The 20,582-nt window shown below is 39.0% G+C and overlaps 1 protein-coding gene across 9 annotated transcripts in view; it reads left to right on the top strand.

Annotated features, from left to right (window-relative positions):
• The window catches only part of EFCAB6 (EF-hand calcium binding domain 6), a 208,676-nt gene that overhangs the window by 68,805 nt on the left and 119,289 nt on the right, over positions 1-20,582 (top strand). For all 9 annotated transcript variants that reach the window (XM_072973643.1, XM_072973647.1, XM_072973644.1 and 6 more), the window contains 2 exons: positions 1,791-1,912; positions 7,093-7,241. In XM_072973643.1, coding sequence (XP_072829744.1) covers positions 1,791-1,912; positions 7,093-7,241 — 271 coding nt within the window. The remainder of the gene's footprint in view (positions 1-1,790; positions 1,913-7,092; positions 7,242-20,582) is intronic.

Raw genomic sequence — 20,582 nt, 5'->3', positions numbered from 1 at the left:
CCATGTTTCAAGTGCCGGGCCCACTGAAGCCACAGAATTCCAGACTGAATTCTAAAGGCCTGGCTTATTATTTTATCATGTAGCCAGAGGGATCCACTGGGGAGGACTTACTTTTTTTCTTTTCTTTTTCTTCCTTCTTCTTTTTTTTTTTGAGGTAGGAAATGGAATTCCAGATGACTAGCAGTTTGTTAACTGCAGCTGAGTAGTTATAAATGTGCTTAATTTGAGTGAAGCTTATTTGCAGACATTTTAGGAAATAAATCTGGGAAACCATTTGTGATTCTTTGCAGTCGACTTTGAGACTGAAAATGGCTATATCTTAGATTTATTTTATTCTCTTTTATTATAAAAGTAATACATGCCTGTTGCAAAGAAGGCCAGAAAACACAAAAACACAAAAGCACACTTCCCTGTAATCCTACCACTGTGTTCTTTTGGTATGTTATCCTCCTAGGTTTTATCTCTGCTGTGTAGACGGATGGATGGATGGATGGATGGATGAATAGGAGGAGATATTGGCAAATACTCAAAATAATATTAAAATGAAAATTAAATTATACTGGTTTTCCTCTTTTTCAGTCATGAAACAATATCAAGGAAAAATTTTTGCATTCGTGATTTAGACATGACCTTTTCTCCACCCCCAAACGGTCAAAAAAAAACCCCCAATTTTTATTATGGACATTTTTAAACAGATAAAAATAGAGAGATTAATAAAGTGAACACTTCCCCCTCCATTTACTGACCACCCAAACCAATCAGAGGCAGTTTTTCATACCAAACACATTCAATCACCTACAAAAAGTCTATTCCTAGACAGGCCCCTTGTTTTTAACGCCTGTGCAGAATTTCATAGGCTTGATGAACTGTGATTTATAAAACCAGTCTTCCGTTAATAGACATTTAAATTGTTCCACTTTTTCCCTTCTTATAAACAATACAGAGCATATCTTTACTTTTTTTTAATTAAAAAAGAAAAGAACATACTCTTACACATATGTGTGTGTTGAGTGGGCCTATTGTTCCACTGGTGAAAGGTTCTAGGAGGGGATTTGAGGATGTTCAGGTTGCAGGTTTTCCATACACAGGCCAGAGCTGATTCCTTTCTTTGTCATTTGCCTTAATCCTTGCCTGTTTAACAAGTTTAACCGTGCTGATTAGACTTTTTAAGTTACCAGTGAATTCGAGCAGCGTTTCATACATTTGTTGGCTTTAAGTCTTTTTTCCTGTGAATTATCTTTTTAAACCTTAGTCTATTGTGCAACTGGGGATTTGTAGTTATCTTACTGATTCATAAGAGCTACTCATATACTGTGGAAATTAACCTGCATTTCTCATGTATGTCAACAGTAGTTTTTCCCACTCATTTTTTTCATTGTCATTTGTGTGGTTTTTTACCAAACAAAAATTAAATATTTATATTGTCAGACCTATCTATTATTTAAGCAATTTCTGGCTCTAATGTGTCCTTTGGAACACAGTGATTATGTATTATATATATTATGTCGTATTTACCTTAATTTCCTTCGACTACTTTTACGGTTTTGTTTGTCTACTTGGCGTACATTTACTCTGCCTAGGTTTATCCTCAGTAAAGTAGCAAGTAGCTTCATTTCATTTTTTTCTAAAAGGTTCGTCCAGTTATATCAACATCACTTACTACATAGTTCATGTTTTCAGTTTATTCAAGTCTTAATTTTTACCAGACAGGTAATGATGCAAAGGAAACACTTACTATTTAAGTGTAGCTTTGACAGTCTTAATACACTGAAGTTCTTTTGTTTCAATAGAAGTCTTGTGGGAGGATCGAGTCAGAAATTCCAGAAAAGAGTGCCTCCGCAGTGCTGCTTCATCTGAAGACACCTGGAAAAACTACTCCTTGGATGAAATCGAGAGGACCTTTTGCCAAGAGGTGAGAGTGTCTCCCTAATGCCAGGGTCACCAAGGTGCGACCAGAGGAAGGGCACAGCTGTGGGAAACCAGTAGGCCTAGGTAGTATTTCTAAACTGTGTTTGGAACCTACCTCCACCTCCCCAAACCCTGAGACCTCCTCCAGCTCCTGATAACAACAGTGCACTGTGACAGCAGCGGTGATGAGAGCTGGGTTCCTATGTGCCTCCATGGTGCCACTCGCATACTGAATCCAATAAGAAATGTTTAAGATTTATGTAAAGGCATCATACAGCTTTACTGAGTAAAATAAAGGAAAACTTGAATAATGTTTGAATGCTGAAATGAAGCGGTCTTTTCTAGTTCTTGGAGTGGGAGATTCAATATTAACACCTGTTCTCCCTACACCTGAGTGGAGATGTGTATATATATATATTTTTTTTTTGAAAAGTTACAATAGGAGGCTTAGCCTTTCACGTATAAGGTATTTTATAAAGGTCTAATAATTAAGACAGAATAGCGCTGGTGCAGCAGTGAACATTCAAATTGATTTAAAACATGGTTGGAAAATGGCCTGATCGTTACATATGAATTTAGCCTATGATGGAGGCATTCCAAGAAAGTGGGGTGGAACTAGGGAGTGGAATATTCAGTAATTATTACTGAGATAATTTGCTAGCCAGCCATCTGGGGGAGGAAAGCTTGCACTCTTTCACTCTCCACACCAAAATTAATTCTATGTGCATCAACTATTTAAATTTTAAAATAGATAGTGTGGGTGAAAAATTTTAATCTTGAAATTTAGACTTTTAAGCATGAAGTAAAGCCCCCAAACCATAAAGAAAACAACTGATAAATTTGACTATATTAAAATGAAAAAGGTGTTGTACAGCAAAACTTTGTAAATACAAACAATAAACCTGGCAAAACATGTACCACGTAAGTGACAGATAAATCGTAACTGTCCCTAACATGTAGAACTTTTATAAATTATTAACCTAAAAATTTCAGTAGAAAATTGTCAATGAGGAAAAAATTAACAAAAGCCACTATTGACAGGGGCATTGAGAGGGAACACATTAATATTCTGTTGGTAAACTGGTAAAACTTATTTTCTCTTGCTGTTAATGAATGTATTGTTTTCATGAAAACATGACCATTCCAAAACACATGACCATTACAAAAATGTAAGCAATTCTGAAAAGTACAAAGAGGAAGGTAATAAATTATTAAAACTCTACCACCCAGAAATAATCAAAGGCAGCATTAGGTCACCGTAATTTGAAGCCTGACTTTATTCACACACATAGGAGGACGGCTGCCTCTGTGGGTAGGTGGATACATAGACAGAAATCATTTTATAAGAAGAGATTCATGCTCCTTTTTACAAATAAGGCATGTTCAATTTCAATTTCTTTGAATTTACCAGAAGTTAAAAAAAAATCATCATCGCCCTCGTCATTAGCCCTTTTACGGGGCTGTCCCTGTGCCAGGCAGTGTCGTAAGCCCCGAGCAGCTCCAGGAGTCAGAAAACCCAAGGGCTTCTCCCAGTGCTGTCCTCAGGTGAGGCCGAAGAGATCTCTGAACTTTGGACAAATATTTCTGTATCACAAGAGATATTAGGTCCCAAAAGGGATCCTGAGACAAGAAAAGAGGCTAAGAAAGCCATTAAGAGTTGGAGAGGTGATGGCATTTTAGGTTGTCTCCCTTACAGGCAGTGTGGGCTGGTTCTCTGCTGTGAAACTCCCTGTGACCAGCGCTTCCTGTTTCTTCCACCCTCCCTCCCACCTCATAATTTTTGCTGTTTATATTCTCTTAGTCAGAGTTTATAGCATTTACATTCTGTTCTGTTACCATAATTCCCCCAGTTGTTTTGCCTTCATTTTCTACTTACATGGATTTAGTGCACATCACTGTACTGCAATGCGAGCATGGCTTATCCTTTCCAGAGTTCTTTATTTTGACTTATTCTTTGGTTGGCTGGATTTCATTGTCAAGTAATTCCCTCAAGAAAGGCTCATGGGTGCTTTATTCATATTTGAGACTATCTTCCCCCCGACCCTTTTTTTTAAACTAGAACAACAACTTGGCTGAGTATAATTCTTCCATCATTCTTTCTTTTCCTCAAAGTGTTGTATTTCTACGTTGTCTTCTGGCATTGGGTGTCCTTGAGAAGAATCCTGAGGTCAACTGATTTTTTCCCCCTTTTCTACCAGGATGCCTGAAGTAGTTTTTCTTGATCCTTGAAGTTAGAAAGCAAAACTAAGCTTTCTTGCTTAGTTTTGGAGCATTTTTGTTAAAGTTTCCTGGAACACAGTATGTTCCATTGATGTACAGATTCCGTTCTTCTCAAGTCGCTAAAACCTTCTCCCTCCATCCTTCCCTCCTGTCTTCCTTCCATCTTTCCTTCCTTTGGGGGTGCTCCCAGATATCCTTAGATTGGGTCATCTTTGTCCTTGATGGCTGCTCTGTTCGCTCAGATTGCCATAACCCTTTTGCCTTTTTCCTCTGCCTTCATTGAGAGTCTTCCAAGCCATTCCTTTACTACTAATTTTAATCTCAGCCTTGTCTTGCTGTTGCTAATTTATTAGTTCCTGTAATGATGATGTTTTTGTTTTCTGTTTTCTTAGCTTTGAAGTATCCTTCTAATCTCTTTCATTGTTTTTTCATCTTGTCTTCAAGCTTTTCTTTTAATGAATTTATATTCTTATTTAGTTTCTTTTTTATGGTACAAAAGCTGGTGATGTATATATTTTTTTGTATTGTATTTTCTCACCAAATGGATTCTCTGTCTTTTGCTTGATTTTTGCTTGTTTCTTTCTTTTCTGTAGTGTGTTTGCATAGTTGCAAAACCAGTTATTTTCACTGTTTGTGCCTAGGATGAGATTCACTTACATTATGGGTATAACTGTATTATAATTTTCACTGCTGTACAGTTTTCCATTAGCAAAATATACACAAATTATACATACTCCTGTGGATGGACATTTGGATTGCTTCCTGCTTTGTGCTAACCCAAATGGTGTCACTGTAAGTGGTTGCTTACACATGTTCTAGGGCGTATGTGCAGAGGCTTCCCTGGGAGTTACCCCACAAGTGGCACTCCTTGCTATGCTGGAGGGACTCCGCTCCTCAGTTTGGAATGGCAGTGTCCAGCTGTTTTCTGGAATGCCAGTTTGCACTCCCAGCGGAAAAGCGTGAGCGCTCCCATTGTCCTGTGTGCTCGCCAACACTTGCTATCGGTAGTTTTACATCTTTACCAGGCTGATGCCAAGTGAATGGCATTTCAGCTATGATTTAATTTTCATTTCCCTTTTTACTGACGTGCCCAACAGCTTTTTGGGTTTTGCAACCTTTCCTTAGAACATTTTTGGTCAAAGTGTATCCATTTTTAACAAATATTTATTGAGTGCCTACTGCATGCCAAATTGTGCTTCATCTTAGGTAATTATTAGTGAACAAAACAGGCACAGTCTTGGCTCTTGTGGAGACTGCATGACCTCACATCAGGGAGAGAGACGTCACACAAATACACATTCATGAACACAGTTTTCCTCAAGGGGCTGACAGAAGAGGACAGGCTGTTATAGGAGAGACTAGCAAGGGGGCCTCTTCTAGATGGGGGATCAGGGAAACATTTATAAAAACCAAATGTGTAAACATGGAAATGGGTGTATCTTTCACTTGTCCATCAGTAATATGATGGCAGCCATACGTCATATAGAAGTGCGACGCAGAGACACCTGAGTCCTTAGGGGAAGCGTTTCATGATAAATTGTTAAGTGAAAAGAACATTCGTCAAAACTGAAAGCATAGTATGATCCCACTTTTGTAAACTTATAATATGTGTTTATGTGATCGTTGCAGTTTTGGAGCGCTATGCAAAGCCCTGTGAGTAGCCAGACTTCCAGGTGTCTTTATGTCCTTTTTTATACTTTGCTGAATTGCTTGCATTTTTTCCTTTTGCTTCATCGTGAACAGTCACGATGAAAATTCCTAAAAGGTTCTGCATGTCGCAGAGACATTACTGCTGTTTCACTCCTGTGCTTTTTCTAAGAGCTCTGGATTATGTCGAAACACCCTCCTGAAAAAGACCTTATTGGAGACAAATGTCATTAAGATATTAAAAGTGGATTTCATTAATCCAATAAATACACTGAGACCAGACTTCGTGTCTGGCTCTGGCTTCTCTCTATGAGCATCTTCCCCCAGGCAACCCGCCTCCCCAAGAGATGGGCAAATTTAGCCATATTTTGGGTTAATTCTGTGCAACTTTGTAAGAAGCTTAGGCCCTGTGACTCTAGATCCTTGTAAAGACTTCCCCGTAGGTTGCCAGTGTCCTCGTGCGCCCTAAGGAGTGTCCGTGAATCCGCTGCTTATTCCTTTAGTGGATGGTGGCTCTTGTACTATAGTTCAACATCCCAGCAGCCTTTTAAACAAGTCACCTTTTACACCAAGTTGGCCCTTATCTTCTTTATCTCTTTATTCCAACTAGCAGGAAAAAGTAAATTCAGACCAAGTGGAGAGGGTCGGAAATATTGAAGAATATTGTAGTAAACAGCAGGAAAACCTTTGGAAGGAAAACCAATCTTCACAGCATTTTTATGAATCATATAAAAATCAGTGGTTAACGTACTTTACTGCATTTAGAAGTCCCACAAGCAAAGCTCATTCACCCTGGTTCTTTGTAATTCCCCGTGGGAAAAAAAAAGCTAATTAAAGAAATGTCCAATGTGTACAATGTTTATGAAGTCCTTATATTAACAATTTCCCTTACAGTAAGAGCTACTTCTGTTTTTAATAAAATGTTACCAGCTTTTTGTTTGATTGACCTGACTTAATCAGGAAGAGCATCGCATGGGCTCACAGTAGGAATGGCTTGAAAGTATATTAAGAAAGATGTATCAAACTGGCAGATCCACCAAGTATTTTTAGCTCCGAAATTTGAGTTAGAGCGATTATACGTGCTGTTTTTCCCTGAGAAACTTGTCTGCCTTGTCAGATGAGTAGCTGTGATGGGGGATACTCTTTCGTAGGGAGCTCATCAATTAAACATTTGAAGTTCAGTACATGCCAGGGTAACCTTTTTGATCAGTCTTGGAAAGGAAAATGTGAAGAGGTTTCGATGAAAATAAAGTGGTTGAACAGCTCCGTGCAGCTGATTTCTGTGAATGCAATATTCTTAATTTTAATTCATCACAGTTTTCGAAGTCCTATGAAAAGGTTGAAAAGGCCCTGAGTGCAGGGGACCACTCCAAAGGTGGATACGTATCTCTGAATTACCTAAAGATTGTCCTCGATACCTTTGTGTACCGATTACCAAGAAGAATTTTCATCCAGTTAATGAAAAGGTAAGAGTCTCGTTGTCTCCTTGACTTTTTTTTTCTTTTACAAACGTCAACTGTGAGAATAAGGAACAGCTTCATTTATTTTTTATTAATGTTTTAGACTTTTTTTTTCTTACTATTGAAAATTTCAAACACATGCAAAGGTAAAGAGAATAATATAATGAATCCACTAATGCACCCACTACCCAGCTCCAACATCCCACACACGGTCCGTCATTTTATGCCCAGACTTTTTTTTCAGATTTTGTTATATTTATTTTTAAGTATTTCATGTTTTAAATATTATAATTGGCATTGTTTTTATAAATTTCAATATCCAGTTATTTGTTGTTAGTATATGAAAATATAATTGACTTTTGTATATTGGTTTTCTATTCTGTGACCTTAATAGACTCACTTACTAGTTCTAATTGCTTTTTTTTTAAGCTGTCTTTTTATTGAAAGTAATAAATTAAGACGTTCATCTTCAGGTGGTTTCACCTCTGCATATAAGAATCAACAACATGTACATTAGGACGCTCACAGCGTTGAGTAGACAGGAATTCATCTCAGTAGCAACAACATTCACTGACCTCAGAAAGAAAACTTTCCATTTGTAGTTATTGGCTAGTCTGACACATTGTAACTTTCCAATAATATAATACTTTAAAATTAAAAGGTTTTGAGGAATTCACATCTTCTATGGCTCTTCCTCAAAATGAAGCCGTTGCCCATTTGCTGGAGGCACTAAGACTCCATCCAGTCGTCCTGCGAGCCAGCGCTTACGGTGGAACCGTGGCTGCTGGTGTCGGCAGTCACACAGCACTTTTGGTCTTTGGCAAAGCTGATGAAAACCTGAGTTTTCAAGGGAAATAAAGCCATTAGTACTTGGTAAACTTGGTAAAAGGAAGAAAGAATGTCAGTTCACACACACACATACACACGTGTGTGGGCACAATGGGAGAGCAAATAAGGAGAAAACTAGATTCCATAGGCGTGCCCAGATATTTTTGAAACAAACACCAGACATCATATTTCATTGGAGGGACCTCACCATGTCTCTCAAGAAGAACTCTTAAAAACATGGTGAAAATACTGTTCCACACCTAATGGAATTATCAGTAATATTAAGTATCCAGCAGGGTTCAGATTTAACTGATTGCCTCACATTTTCTTTTATAGTTGGAGCCCAGATCCCAATCGAGTCTGTACATGGCAATTGACTGATATGCCACAATTCTTTTCTAATCTGTAGGATCCCTCTCCATTTGTTCATTTTTTCCCTTATGATACATTTGTAGAAAAAGTCTGGATATGTGAAGTTTCTTATAATTTAAGTCTGACTGATTGGAACCCACAGGGACATTTAACGTGCTCTCCTGTCCCCTCCCCAGCCCTCTGCCCTGAATTGATAGGTATACAGACCCAGGTTCAATTTCTGGGACGAGAACACATCACAGGGCATAGCGAGCATGCTGGCTGTCTTTTTGTGATATTAGCAGCCCCTGTTGACTGAACCCATATCCGTTAATTCACTCGGTATTGTAAAGTGGTGATTCTCTGTGTCTCTCATTTCTTCATTTACTGGTGGGAGCTCTTCTGTCATGGGAACTTCCCCTCTCCAGCTATTTGGTAACAGTGAAACACAAGGTGAGAAAGGCAGGGCATCCTTGGTCCTTTCCCTCCACTTATGACTTTTCAGAGTAATGATTGGTTTCCTAGCATCCTTCCAAAGTGAGCAAGGAGTGATTTTTCTTTAAAAAAAAGTTATTATGCACTCATAAATGTTAGCATATTTGATGTGTTTCGGTTCATTACAGTTACTCTTTTCATTGTTACTCAATTTGTTCCATCTCGGCCAGTGGGAACCTGAGCCCTGTTGCTGTGACTCTGAGAGTCTCTGCTAGCTTTTGTGCCCCCTGGTGCAACCAGATGCTCTGGGCTCTTCTGGTACCTCTCTTGCCCTAGGCCTGGAATCAGCCATTTCTCCAAGGACCCCTGTTTCCTTTCAGTTGGAAGTGGTATATACAGACCACACTGTGGGGGAGGAGTACTGCCTTTAATTTACCTGGTTCTCTGTCCAGGTAACTCAGAGAACCCTTTCTCAGGGGAGGTGGGGTGGAAGCTGATGGAAAGATTGTCTTGTGAAACTCCGAATAGTTGATGGACACCTTGGGGTTACCTGGAAAGGATACACACGAGAGAAGAAGGAAAAACCAGTATTCAACCAGACCAGCTGGACCCGTTTCCCACAGCCCTTGCCTTTCGTTCTCAGCACCCTGTACATCCAGAGGGAGTCACCTGTGTGTTACCAACATGGCTTCTAGAGTGAAAGGCAAAATTTGGCCCTAGGAGTCGGTATTGCCGTGGCTTAGAGGACAGTTCTACTGTCCTGCCCATACATGGTGCCGTCTTTTAGGAACTGCTTCTTGGACAGCTAAAAGTTTACAGCCATTTCTTTTTGTTTCACTTTCAGAATTATACAAATAATAACTTAGCAGCAACAATAGAAATCAAAATCAAAAAGTCACCGTCCACCTTACCTAACAAATTTACTATTTTCATTTTTCTACATTCTCTTCCACTTTGTATCCACATACATGTACAATTTTTATATATTAGTAATCGGAATGCATCCACAGTTCTATATCATGCTTTTCAAATAGGAATGCATATTATAGTCATTCTTCACATTGGTTTCACAGTCTTCAAAATTATAATTTTAATGGTTGCATACTGAGTGCTTTTCTCTGCTAGACATTGTGGGAGGTGCTAAGAATGCAGAAATAAATAACAGATAGCTCCAGAGTGGCTTACCAGAGTGACGATGGCCATGGAGACTATGACGGTGCATAGAGCGAGTGTGTTAGGAGGCTGAGGGTGGCCAGCGTTGCGGTGGCGTGAACCTGTTCTAGGCAGGGGCCCAGGGATTTCTGAGTCCTGACCTATGCGGCATCCACCAGAATTCCCAGTGGAACAGGGCACAAGGGGCAACAGCAAGGTGATCTCCCGAGAGCTGGTGTGAGGAATGATAATGCACAGGAGGCACCTGGATGTGAACGTTGTCGTGTCTTCCTGGCCAGCTGTTCCCTTTATAATCATATTGTTACCACTTTATCCCTCTGGTCTGTGTGGTCTATCTTATCTGCTGTGAAAACACCCAGACAGTTATCTTTTGATTCGTGTTGTCGGGTACCTCTTTTCCCAGCTGCTCACTCTCACTCTTTTATTGTTGTATTTTTGGTTTATTTGGTGTATTTGTAATTGGTGTGTTTCTTGTAAATATCTGTATTTTTTAATTCCACAATGAACATCTTTGCCTTTTCCTTCGTTCAGTTTAGTCTGTTTCCATTTATTGTGATGGATATGTTTGGATTTTCCCAGCACTTTGCTTTGTGCTCTCTGGGATTTACTGGGCTCTTTTTTTTTTTTCTTTTTTCTCCATCATGTTTGGTTCTGGCCGAGTTTTTCTCATCACTCTTTTTTTCCCCCACTGCCTTGAAACTTAAATATTTTGTTTCTATTCTTATATTGATTGCCTTTAAATTTTTAATATGTATTCTAAACTTATAAAGCATAAAGTAAATCAACATTTCTACCATCCCAAATAAAACAAGCACTTTCAACCGGCACGTTACCAGGGCTGGTGGCTTGATCTGCTCTTGCTTTGATAGTACTTGAATTAGTCATTATTATTGGTTATTTGTTTTTTGTACAGTCCATGCTTGTTTAGGTTTTCCCATATTTCCCAGGTTGTTGGTAAACTCCTGGCTTACCCCTTCCCTGCTTCTCAAATCTCACTCCTTCCTTCTGAATTCAACTTCCTGAAGTCTGTCCTTTGGTAGTCTTTTTAGTGAGATCCTGTGAGTGATAAGTCAGTCTTTGTTTTCAGAAATGTCTATTTTCCCCTTATTTTTAAGTGAAGATTTAGCAGGGGATAGAGTTCTTGTTTGAGAGTCTGTCCCTCTCAGCACCTGGAAGATACTCTGCATGGTCTCTGGCCTCCACTGTTGCTCCTAGTGCCAGTCCCTCCCAGGGGCTCTCTTGTGTTCTTTTCCTGGTTGCCTTTAGGATCTTCTCTTTTTATTTCTGTTGCTTTGAAGTTTCCCTACAATGTATTTCAGTGTAGATGTCTGTTATTTAATCTCCCCAGACTCATACTGTCTTGTTCTGAGGATTAATGTCTTTCATGGATTTGAAAACATTCTCAGCTGTTCCTTTTTTCTTTAATTGAAGTATAGTCGATTTATTTAGCTATAATTCTTTGAATGCCATCTCTACCCCATTCTCATTGGTCTTTTTCCTTCTGGAGCTCCTATTAGGTAAGTGTTGGACCTTCTCATTCCAGTTTCCGTATATCTTAGGCTGTCTTTTATATTTCTCATGTCTTTATCTCTGGGCTGCATTCTGACTACTTTCCTAGAACCTGTTTTGATTCACTAATGTTCTTCAACTGTGCCACATCTCCTCCCAGCCTTGCACAACCCCTGTCTCCTAACCTCTAAGCAGACGTTAAAACCCAGACCCCTTAGAGACTCTGTCAAATCCGAGGCTGTATCAGCACACGCTGCTCTGTCCTGGTCTGGTGCCTTAGGATGCTGTGATGACAGCTCACACTCCTACTGCTCTGGAGTTGGTTCCTTCCTTGCTTCTAGCCCCTATGCCTTTCCCTTTCTTGGTTTCAACCTTAGCTGTATATTTAAAATAATTCCACTGACGTGTTTATTCCAGTAGTTGTTGATATGGTTGATGGATTTCTGTGTGATTAGATCAGGAGTTCAGGCAACTGGCAACTGTGTTGGCGGAAACCTTACCTTTATGTATTCATGCTGTGCGGGAAGTTCGAAAAGTCTCTGGAGAGCAAGCAGACTGGGTGGAACCTTTGGGAGGTACACAGGAGTGTCTCATGTGGATAGTTGGAGCATTCCAGCCAGGGAAAGCAAACAGCATTTTTAAAGGGGCTGGTTTGACTGGGTCATGTTCAATTGTTAGGGCCTTTAATTTTATACACCAGCATGTATTTAATCGTTTCACTGTCATTTAAGTCTTTAGGTGCCTTTTAGTTTTGCATATGTTTATTTACTCATTCACTTGTTTAATCAATCAACAAATAATTCTGGAACTTATGTACTAGACATTAGGGACTCGTTGGAGAATAAGGAAGGTGCGATCCCTGCCGTCAAAGAGCTTTACCTGCTCTGTGGGGGAGGCTGACATCAACAAGTATATAAGGAACGAAATAAAATATGGAGTGTGATGAGGGCCATGGGGGACACAGCAGGGACATAATGGAGCATAACAGGAACTCAGACCATCCTAGAGCGGTCTGGAGGGGCTTCATTGAAAAAGCGAGGTTCAAATGAGGACCTGAGAGGTCAGGGGTGCAGCATGGGAAGAGCCTCGGGAGGACGTGGCGTGTTCTGGAGCCTGTTAGAAGTCAGTGTGCCTGGAGCTGGGTTGGCCCAGAGGGTGAGAGGGCCGAGAAGTGAGGACCAGAGGCAGGTGCAGCCTGGGGAGGGGCTGGGGAAGCGACACTGGAGACGGAGTTAGAAACCCCATCTTCAGGCACATTGCTTTCTCCTCTGGCGGGCATTTTCTCTTTCCTCAGAATGTGCTTCTAAAAGTCGGATTTGAGGACAGAGTGTGAATGCTTTTACGAATTTCTATGAGAATTGCAGAATTATTCCCTCAAAACATAGTAACGATGTACATTGCTGTCAACACTGTGTGAGTGTTCTAGTTTCATACTCTTCCCAGCACTGAATATTAACATTGTCTTAAAATATTGATAACTTAGGAGGGATAAAATGGTGCTTCGTTATTGTTTTAATTTGTATTTCTTGGAGGGATATTGAGGTTGGACATTGCATGAGCCTGTGCACGCTGTCTCCCCTGAAGAGAATTCTCTTCGGGTCCTCATTGGTTAATGGCCCTACTGATGGTTTTCCAAGTCAATTTCATCACCTTTTTGTTGAATAATTTTTTATAATTAGATAATGATTAACAGATAACCCTCTTCTGTCACAGGAACTGCTGCTGTTTCCCTATCATTACATGATACCTCATTGTTTCAAAGTTTACATTTTAATATAATCAAACGCATTAATCTTCGTCTTTTGTGATGTCTTCTGTGGCTTGAAAATCTTTAAATTCATCATTCTTACCCAGGCTTGATAAAAACTCTTCTACTCTGCTTGTTTCTCTTGTTCTTGGAAACAAAACACTTTAATCCCTCCCGACATAGGGTGGGGATCCAAATTAAAATAATTTTTCCCAAATAGATAATCTATTTTACCACCCCACTTATTAAATAATCCTTTCTTTCGACCTTATTTTCAATGTCTGCTCTGTCGTATAAATTCTATCCATAATTTGGTTTAATACATGTTTCTGTGTTCTGTCCTGTCGGTCTCGATTCCTCTTGTACGTGGACGCCTCTATACAAGGTTCTGTCTCCAATTGCCCATCCATCCACCTGCCTTTATATTTTCTGTTCTATCTTTAGAGAGAAAACTGGGTTCTCTGCACTGTCAGAGTTCTTTGTTTCTCACCTATTTCTTGAATTACATAGTGATTGTGAAGGACTAACCACTAATTATGTCACCTCCTAAGAAGAGAGAATCTGCTGGGCTCCACCATGTGAAAGCAGTGGGCTACGAAAAGTGAACTGGCAGTGGGACTACTGTCCCGCAGTGGGTGGCCCTGGGGTAGCCCTCGGGTAAAGCTGACATTCCTCTTTTCCTCTGCTCCCCTCTCAAGTCCCCCGCAAAGGTAGTACAGTGTGACTACTGGTATTGCCAGAAGCAAACACCCTTAACTTCCCTCCACCTTTGCACTCAGAGCATCACAAGAAACCATAATTCATCTTCTAAATTTCAGTTTAGTATTTTTGTTAACTTACCAGGATATGTCCATGATTGTATTGGACAGATTCTGAATGACTACTGTATTTAAAAGGTAATTTAAGGGTTCACTAAAAAACCTGTACAAGAGTGTCTCTAGCTCTATTCATAATCACCCCAAACTGGAACCAACACAGCGCACTTCAGCGGATGCTTGGATAAGCAAGCTGGTACATCCCGGCAGTGGGATATTTCTCGGGAATAGGAAGGAATGCACTATTGATACATACAACGTGGGTGAATCCAGAGACATTCTGCTGAGGGAAGTAGCTGGTCTCAAAGGTTTTTACTGTAGGATTCTATTTATAGGACAGTTGGCAAAAGGCCAAACAATAGGATTGGGGCAGAGATCAGTGGTTTCCAGGACTGAGGGCGGGGAGGGCATGACCCCAGAGGGGCAGCCCCAGGGAGGCTGTTGGTGATGAATCTGTTCTGTGTCTTGCGTGTGGTGATGGTTACATGAATCTGTGTGTGTGTTAAAACTCATCAAAGTGTACACACAAAAAAGCCCATTTTGCTGCATTTTAATTTGAGAAATGTTTTAGGCAGACAATACAGAAAAGAATAAAGGCGGAGGTAAAATAAAATGTTAACTCTTATGCCCGACAAAATGACTCAAGAAATTATTCTATCAAATTTAAGAATGGAAAGAAAAAAATTAGGCATCTTTTTGAGTTTGTTATTTTTTTTAAACACTCAAGATCTAGGGCCTAAATTTAAAACCCTTAAAGTTTGGTAATGAGGCATAAAATCTTGATCCAAATAGTATTTTAGGGACTTTAAAAGCTACTTTCCATATGTATATTTTAATGTAATGGCAGATTTAACTGAATAGATAAATTGACCTTTATTACTAACGTACTGTGCTCTTCAATGTCGCCTAGGCTTTCATATAAAGTAGATCTATTCAAAACAAAAGCAATGTTTAAATATGAAGAATGAGGTTTGCAGAATGGTTGAGAGGGTGGGATAAATGCATGACTCGCGCGCGTTCACCAGAGACTGTGCCTCGTCCATCTATCAGGTGCGCAGGTCCTCACTCAGAAGCGTCTCCTGGTGAGAATTTTCCCATTCGCGCAGGCAGCGTGAGTAGCCTGGCAGAAGCTATGCAAACAAAGAATTAGCCGTTGACCCGAATTACAGGAAGCGTAGGAGCAATACCCTGGGATATATTTTCAGTTATTGCCTAAACCTTTTTAACCCACGTTTCCTGGATTTCTTCTGTTTGTGTGACGTTCTAGAAAAGGCCAAACAACAGGAACGGAAGAGAGATCTGAAATTGCCAGGATTGGGGTGGGGGAGGGTGTGGCTCAAGCGGGGCCGCACGAGGGAGATTTTGAGGGTGAGGGAGCGGTTCTGGTTCGTATTCTATTGTGATCATCTCAGGCTGGGCGCGCATTGGTCAGGGTCCAGGCAGAAGGCAAAGTTATATGCCCTGAGTTTATTGAAGGCTCTTTTACCCAGGTGAGGGCGGGACTAAGTGAAATTAGAAGATGGAGAAGCATCTTTCCTGGGCCTGAAGGTGCAAGAAAGGGAGAAGTTACTGAGAGGAGGAAAGAAGGGTCTGAAGGAGAGGGCCACCCAGGAGCAGACAAGGTTTTTGATGTTGGAGAGTAGCCGCCGCCAGGCTGCAGCCCAGCATTTGGGCTAGGGAGTAACTAGCCCACCTGCTCTCTCCTTCCATCTCCTGCTGGTGCCTCCCACCGGCTAACCTGCTGGTGCCTCCCACCGGCTAACCTGCTGCAAGCCAGGAGCCCCAGGGGCCAGATGAAGCAACCCACCATGCAGAATAGAGAAGGGCGGAGAATGGATCTGGAGGGACAAACGAAAAATGTCCAGTGCCACCCACCATCCTGAGCCTCAGCCACCATAGAGGGATGAAAATCCTTGTCCTCTGTAGGGATGAAAACCTTTTACCCCCAAACAGGAGCTACCCAGAGTCCTGCCTCCCATCTGAAATCTAAATGTTAGCTATATCCGTGTTCTTTTTAAATAAGGTGGTGGGAGAATAGGAAACATACAAAACGTACAACACACAGCATGCAAGAGAGCTGTTAAAATTCACGTTATTGTGACTGGTCATGAAGGAGGTCTAAATCAATCACTGCAGCGTCCTTCATCTGCTGTCTACTCTGCATCCCCCTTGCTTTTTTTTTTAAAATTGAAGTATAGTCAGTTACAATGTGTCAATTTCTGATGTACAGGCTAAATTGGAAAATAGAGGAAACCATAAAGAAAAAAATAAATTCCCCATAATTGTAATAGCCAGAGATGGCCACTATTAATATTTTGGTATGTTTCCATCGAGAATTTTTGTATGTGTGCATGTACACACGCTCCATACATGCTTAACATAGTTGAAACCATATGAGGTATAAATTATGTTCTGTTTTCTCACAGAATATTATATCGGGAACATTTTTTATATTGTTTAAAGAAACCTTTGAAATTAATTTTTATTTAATGCATAGTGTTTTGTCAACCCTTGAGTCAAAGGGTTTGAACGCTTCCAAGGTTTACATTACATGTTGCTAAAATGCGCTTCAGAAGGGTGTTAATTTATTCTTACAAGGGAAATTCATGAGAATGTTTTTTACCAGCATTTAACATTGCCATTTTTAAATCCTTGCTAATTTGATAGGTGAAAGCACAGTTTCTCCTTGTTGTTTTGATTTGCATGTTCTTGACTGCTATTGAGTTTGCACGATTTTCATATTATGTTCTTTCTCTGTGAACAATTGTTTGTTCAGGTCTTTTGACCATTTTCTATGTTTCAAAAATATTTTTTACCCCAGTTCAAGTTACATAATATAAAGTTCTTCCTTAAGTGTGTAGTTTAATGGGTTTTGGCAATTGTATATATTTAGTAACCATGACCATAGTCAATACAGAAGACACTTCCATTGCCCTAAAATTCTTCATCTGCATGTAGTAAGCAGTCCCTCCCGTGACCCTCAGCCCCAGCAGCCACTGATCTGCTCTCTGTCGTGGTCGCTGTGGTTTTCCATTTCTCAGGGTTCCCACAAATGGAATCATACATATGTAGTCTTTTGTGTTAGACTAATTTTTCCGCTTTCCAGGTTTTAAGAGTTGTCCGCGTCGTTGCACATCTCAACACTCCATTAATTCTTACTGCTGAGTAGTATCCCACGGTAGTGATAGTTCACAGTTTGCTCAGCCACTCAGCAGTTGATAGACGTCTGGGTTGTTTTCAGTTTGGGGACATCATGGAAGATGCCGCTTATGAACGTTCACACGCAAGTCTTTGTGTGGACATGTCTTTATTTCCCTTGGGTAAAATACATAGTAGTAAGGCTGCTGGATTGTATGATGAGTGTGTTTAAATTTATAAGACACTGTCAAACTACTTTCCAAAGTGGCTGTGTCATTTCGCAATTTCACCAGCAACGTGTAAGAATTCCAGATGCTGCTCGTCCCCACCAATGCTCGGAACTGCCAGTCTTCCTAATTTTAGCCATTCTAGTGTATGTAGAGCTATCTCTGTTTTTATTTTTAAAATTTTTGTGTGTGTTGGAGGGGATTCGGTTTGTTTGTTGGTTTGTTTGTTTTAATGGAGGTGCTGGGGAATGAATGTCTCTGTTTTTAATTTGCATTTTCCTGATGGCTAGTGATACAGAGGTTCTTTTCCTGTGATTATTGGCCATTCTTATATCTTCTTTTGTTAAGTATCCATACAAGCCATTTGTCCATTTTTATTGGATTGTTTGCTTTCTTATTATTGATTTGTAAAATTCTTTATATATTCTGGATATGAGCTCTTTGTCAGATGCAGATTTTTCAAATATTTTCTTTCAGTGTGGCTTGCTTTTTCATTTTCTTAACTCTGTCTTTTGAAGTTCAATTTTTTTTATTTTGATGAAGTTCATTTTATCAATTAAAAAATTTTATGGGAAATTTTTGGGTGGTCCATTTTCAGAAATCTTCGCCTAATCCAGTAGCACAAGAATTTTATCCTATGTTTTCTTCCAGAAGTTTAATCATTTTAGCTCTTACATTTAGGTCCATTTCTAGTTATTTTTTGTGTATGGTATGAGGTAAGGGCCAAGGTTCATTCTGTTTTTGTACAGGTATCCACTTGTTGAAAAGGCTGTCATTTTACTAATGAATTACTTTGCACCTTTGTCAAAAATCAGTTGACCATGTAAGTGTGAGTGTGTTTCTGGACTCTAATCTCTTCCAGAATATGTAAGCATGCATCTGTTTTTACATCAGTACCACACTGTCTTGGTTACTATAGCTAAATAGTCAAGTTTTGAAATCGGGTTGTGTAATTCAGTTTTCCACTCCATGAGCATGGTACGTCTTTCCACTTAATTTCAGTCTTTAGTTTCCCTAGGCAAGGTTTTGTTGTTTACAATGCTCAGGTATTTCACATATTATACTTATTCCTAAGTATTCTTATTTTTTGATGCTATATAAATGGAATTTAAAAAATTCAAGGCTAATACTAACAAATACAGTTGATTTTTTAATATTGACTGTGACCTTATGAAATCCCTTGATTAGTTTGGTCTAATACCTTTGTTGTAGATTCTCTATTGTTTTTCACTGCCTGCAGATAAAGGCAAGTTTACATCTTCCTTTACAATCTGTATGCCTTTTATTTCTTTTTCTTGCCTTATATTACTGGGCAGGACATTAAATACAATGTTGAGCAGAAATGACGAGATTAGACATCCTTGCCTTATTCCTGATCTTAGGTAGTAACCATTCCACCTTACACCATTGTGTGCTGTTAGCCGTGGGTTTCTTGTAGATCCCTTAATTACGTTAAGGGATTTTCCTTTCTATTCCCATTGTGCTGAGTTTTTTAAACCATGGATGCTGATTGTTATCAAATGCTTTTTCTGCATCTGTTCTGATGATTATGTAGTTCTCCATTATTCTATTAATATTGTGAGTTACATTGATTGATTTCCAAATGTTAAGCTAACCTTCCATCCTGGTATTAAACCCCACTTGGTCATGATATATTATCCTTTTTATATATTGTTTGCTTTTATTTGCTAAAATTTGTTAAGATTTTGTTTTGTAGTTTTTTCATGGGTGTTATTTATCTAAAGTTGTTTTTTCTTTTAAAATTTTTTTCTGGGTTTGGGATCAGAGTAACACTGGCCTTGGGAAACATGTTGGGAAATGTCTCCTTCCCCTCTGCTTTCTGACTGGCATTATTATTATTATTATTACTACTACTACTACTACTACTACTACTACTACTACTACTACTACTACTACTACTATTACTATTATTTTCCTTAAGTGTTTGACAGAATTCACCTGAGAAGCCATTTAGGCTTGAAGTAAACATTTTGGGGAATGTTTAAAATCACAAATTTGATTTTTAAAATTAATGTAGAACTAGTTAAGTTTTCTATTTCTTCTTGGGTCATTTTTGGTAATTTATGTTTTTCAACACATTTTATTTCATCTTAGTTATCAAATGTATTGCCATAAAACTAGTCATAATATTCCCTCAATATTCCTTTTTAAAATATCTTTTTAATTTTAGCACAGTTTTACATTCACAAAGTTATCATGAAGGTAGTACAGAGAGTTTCAGTATATCCCATATGCAGCTTCCCTTATTATTAACATCTTACATTAGTGTGGTACATTTTTTACAATAAATGAACTAACATTGACACATTTTTATTAACTGAAGTCCATACTTTATTCATATTTTCTCAATTTTCCCCTAATATTCTTCTTTCTGTTCCAGGATGTCTTCCAGGATACCCCATTACATTTAGTAGTCATGTGTCTTTGGGCTTCTCTTGGTCCTGACAGTTTCTTAGATTTTCCTTATTTTTTATAACCTTGTGAGTTTTGAGGATTACTGGTCAGATATTTTATAGAATGTCCTTCAAGTGGGATTTCACTGATTGGACTAGGATAGTGGGAGGAAGACCACAGAGGTAAAGTACCATTCCCATTACATCATATCAAGGGTGCATAGTATTAATACAACTTGTCACCATTGGTATTGACCTTGATCACATGGCTTAAGGTAGTATCCTTTTCTGTTAACCTGTGTCTTTAAGTTAAATATATCTCTTTTTTGACAGCATAAATTTGGATCTTGCTTTTTAAAAATCTATTCTGATAATCTCTTTTAGTTGAAGCATTTAGTACATTAATATTTAAAATAGTTATTGATATGTTTGGATTTGGGTTTCCCATTTTTTCTCATTTTGTTTTTTGTTTTCTCTAGCCTTCTTTTTAGATTATTAGAATTTTTTTTGAATTTAATTTTAATTTCTGTAGTCTTTTTAGATGTGTTTCTTTGCATAATTTTCAGTGGTTGTTCTGTTGATTATGGCATACATTTTAACTGTTGCCAATCTACATACAGTTAATACTGTACCATTTCACATAAAACGTAGAACCCATGTAAGCATATTGGTCTACATCCTGCCCCACTGTGCCCTTTATACCATGGGTA

The sequence above is a fragment of the Vicugna pacos genome, chromosome 12 (assembly GCF_048564905.1).
Source record: "Vicugna pacos chromosome 12, VicPac4, whole genome shotgun sequence".
NCBI lineage: Eukaryota > Metazoa > Chordata > Mammalia > Artiodactyla > Camelidae > Vicugna > Vicugna pacos.
This window is presented reverse-complemented; position numbering and strand designations above follow the sequence as displayed.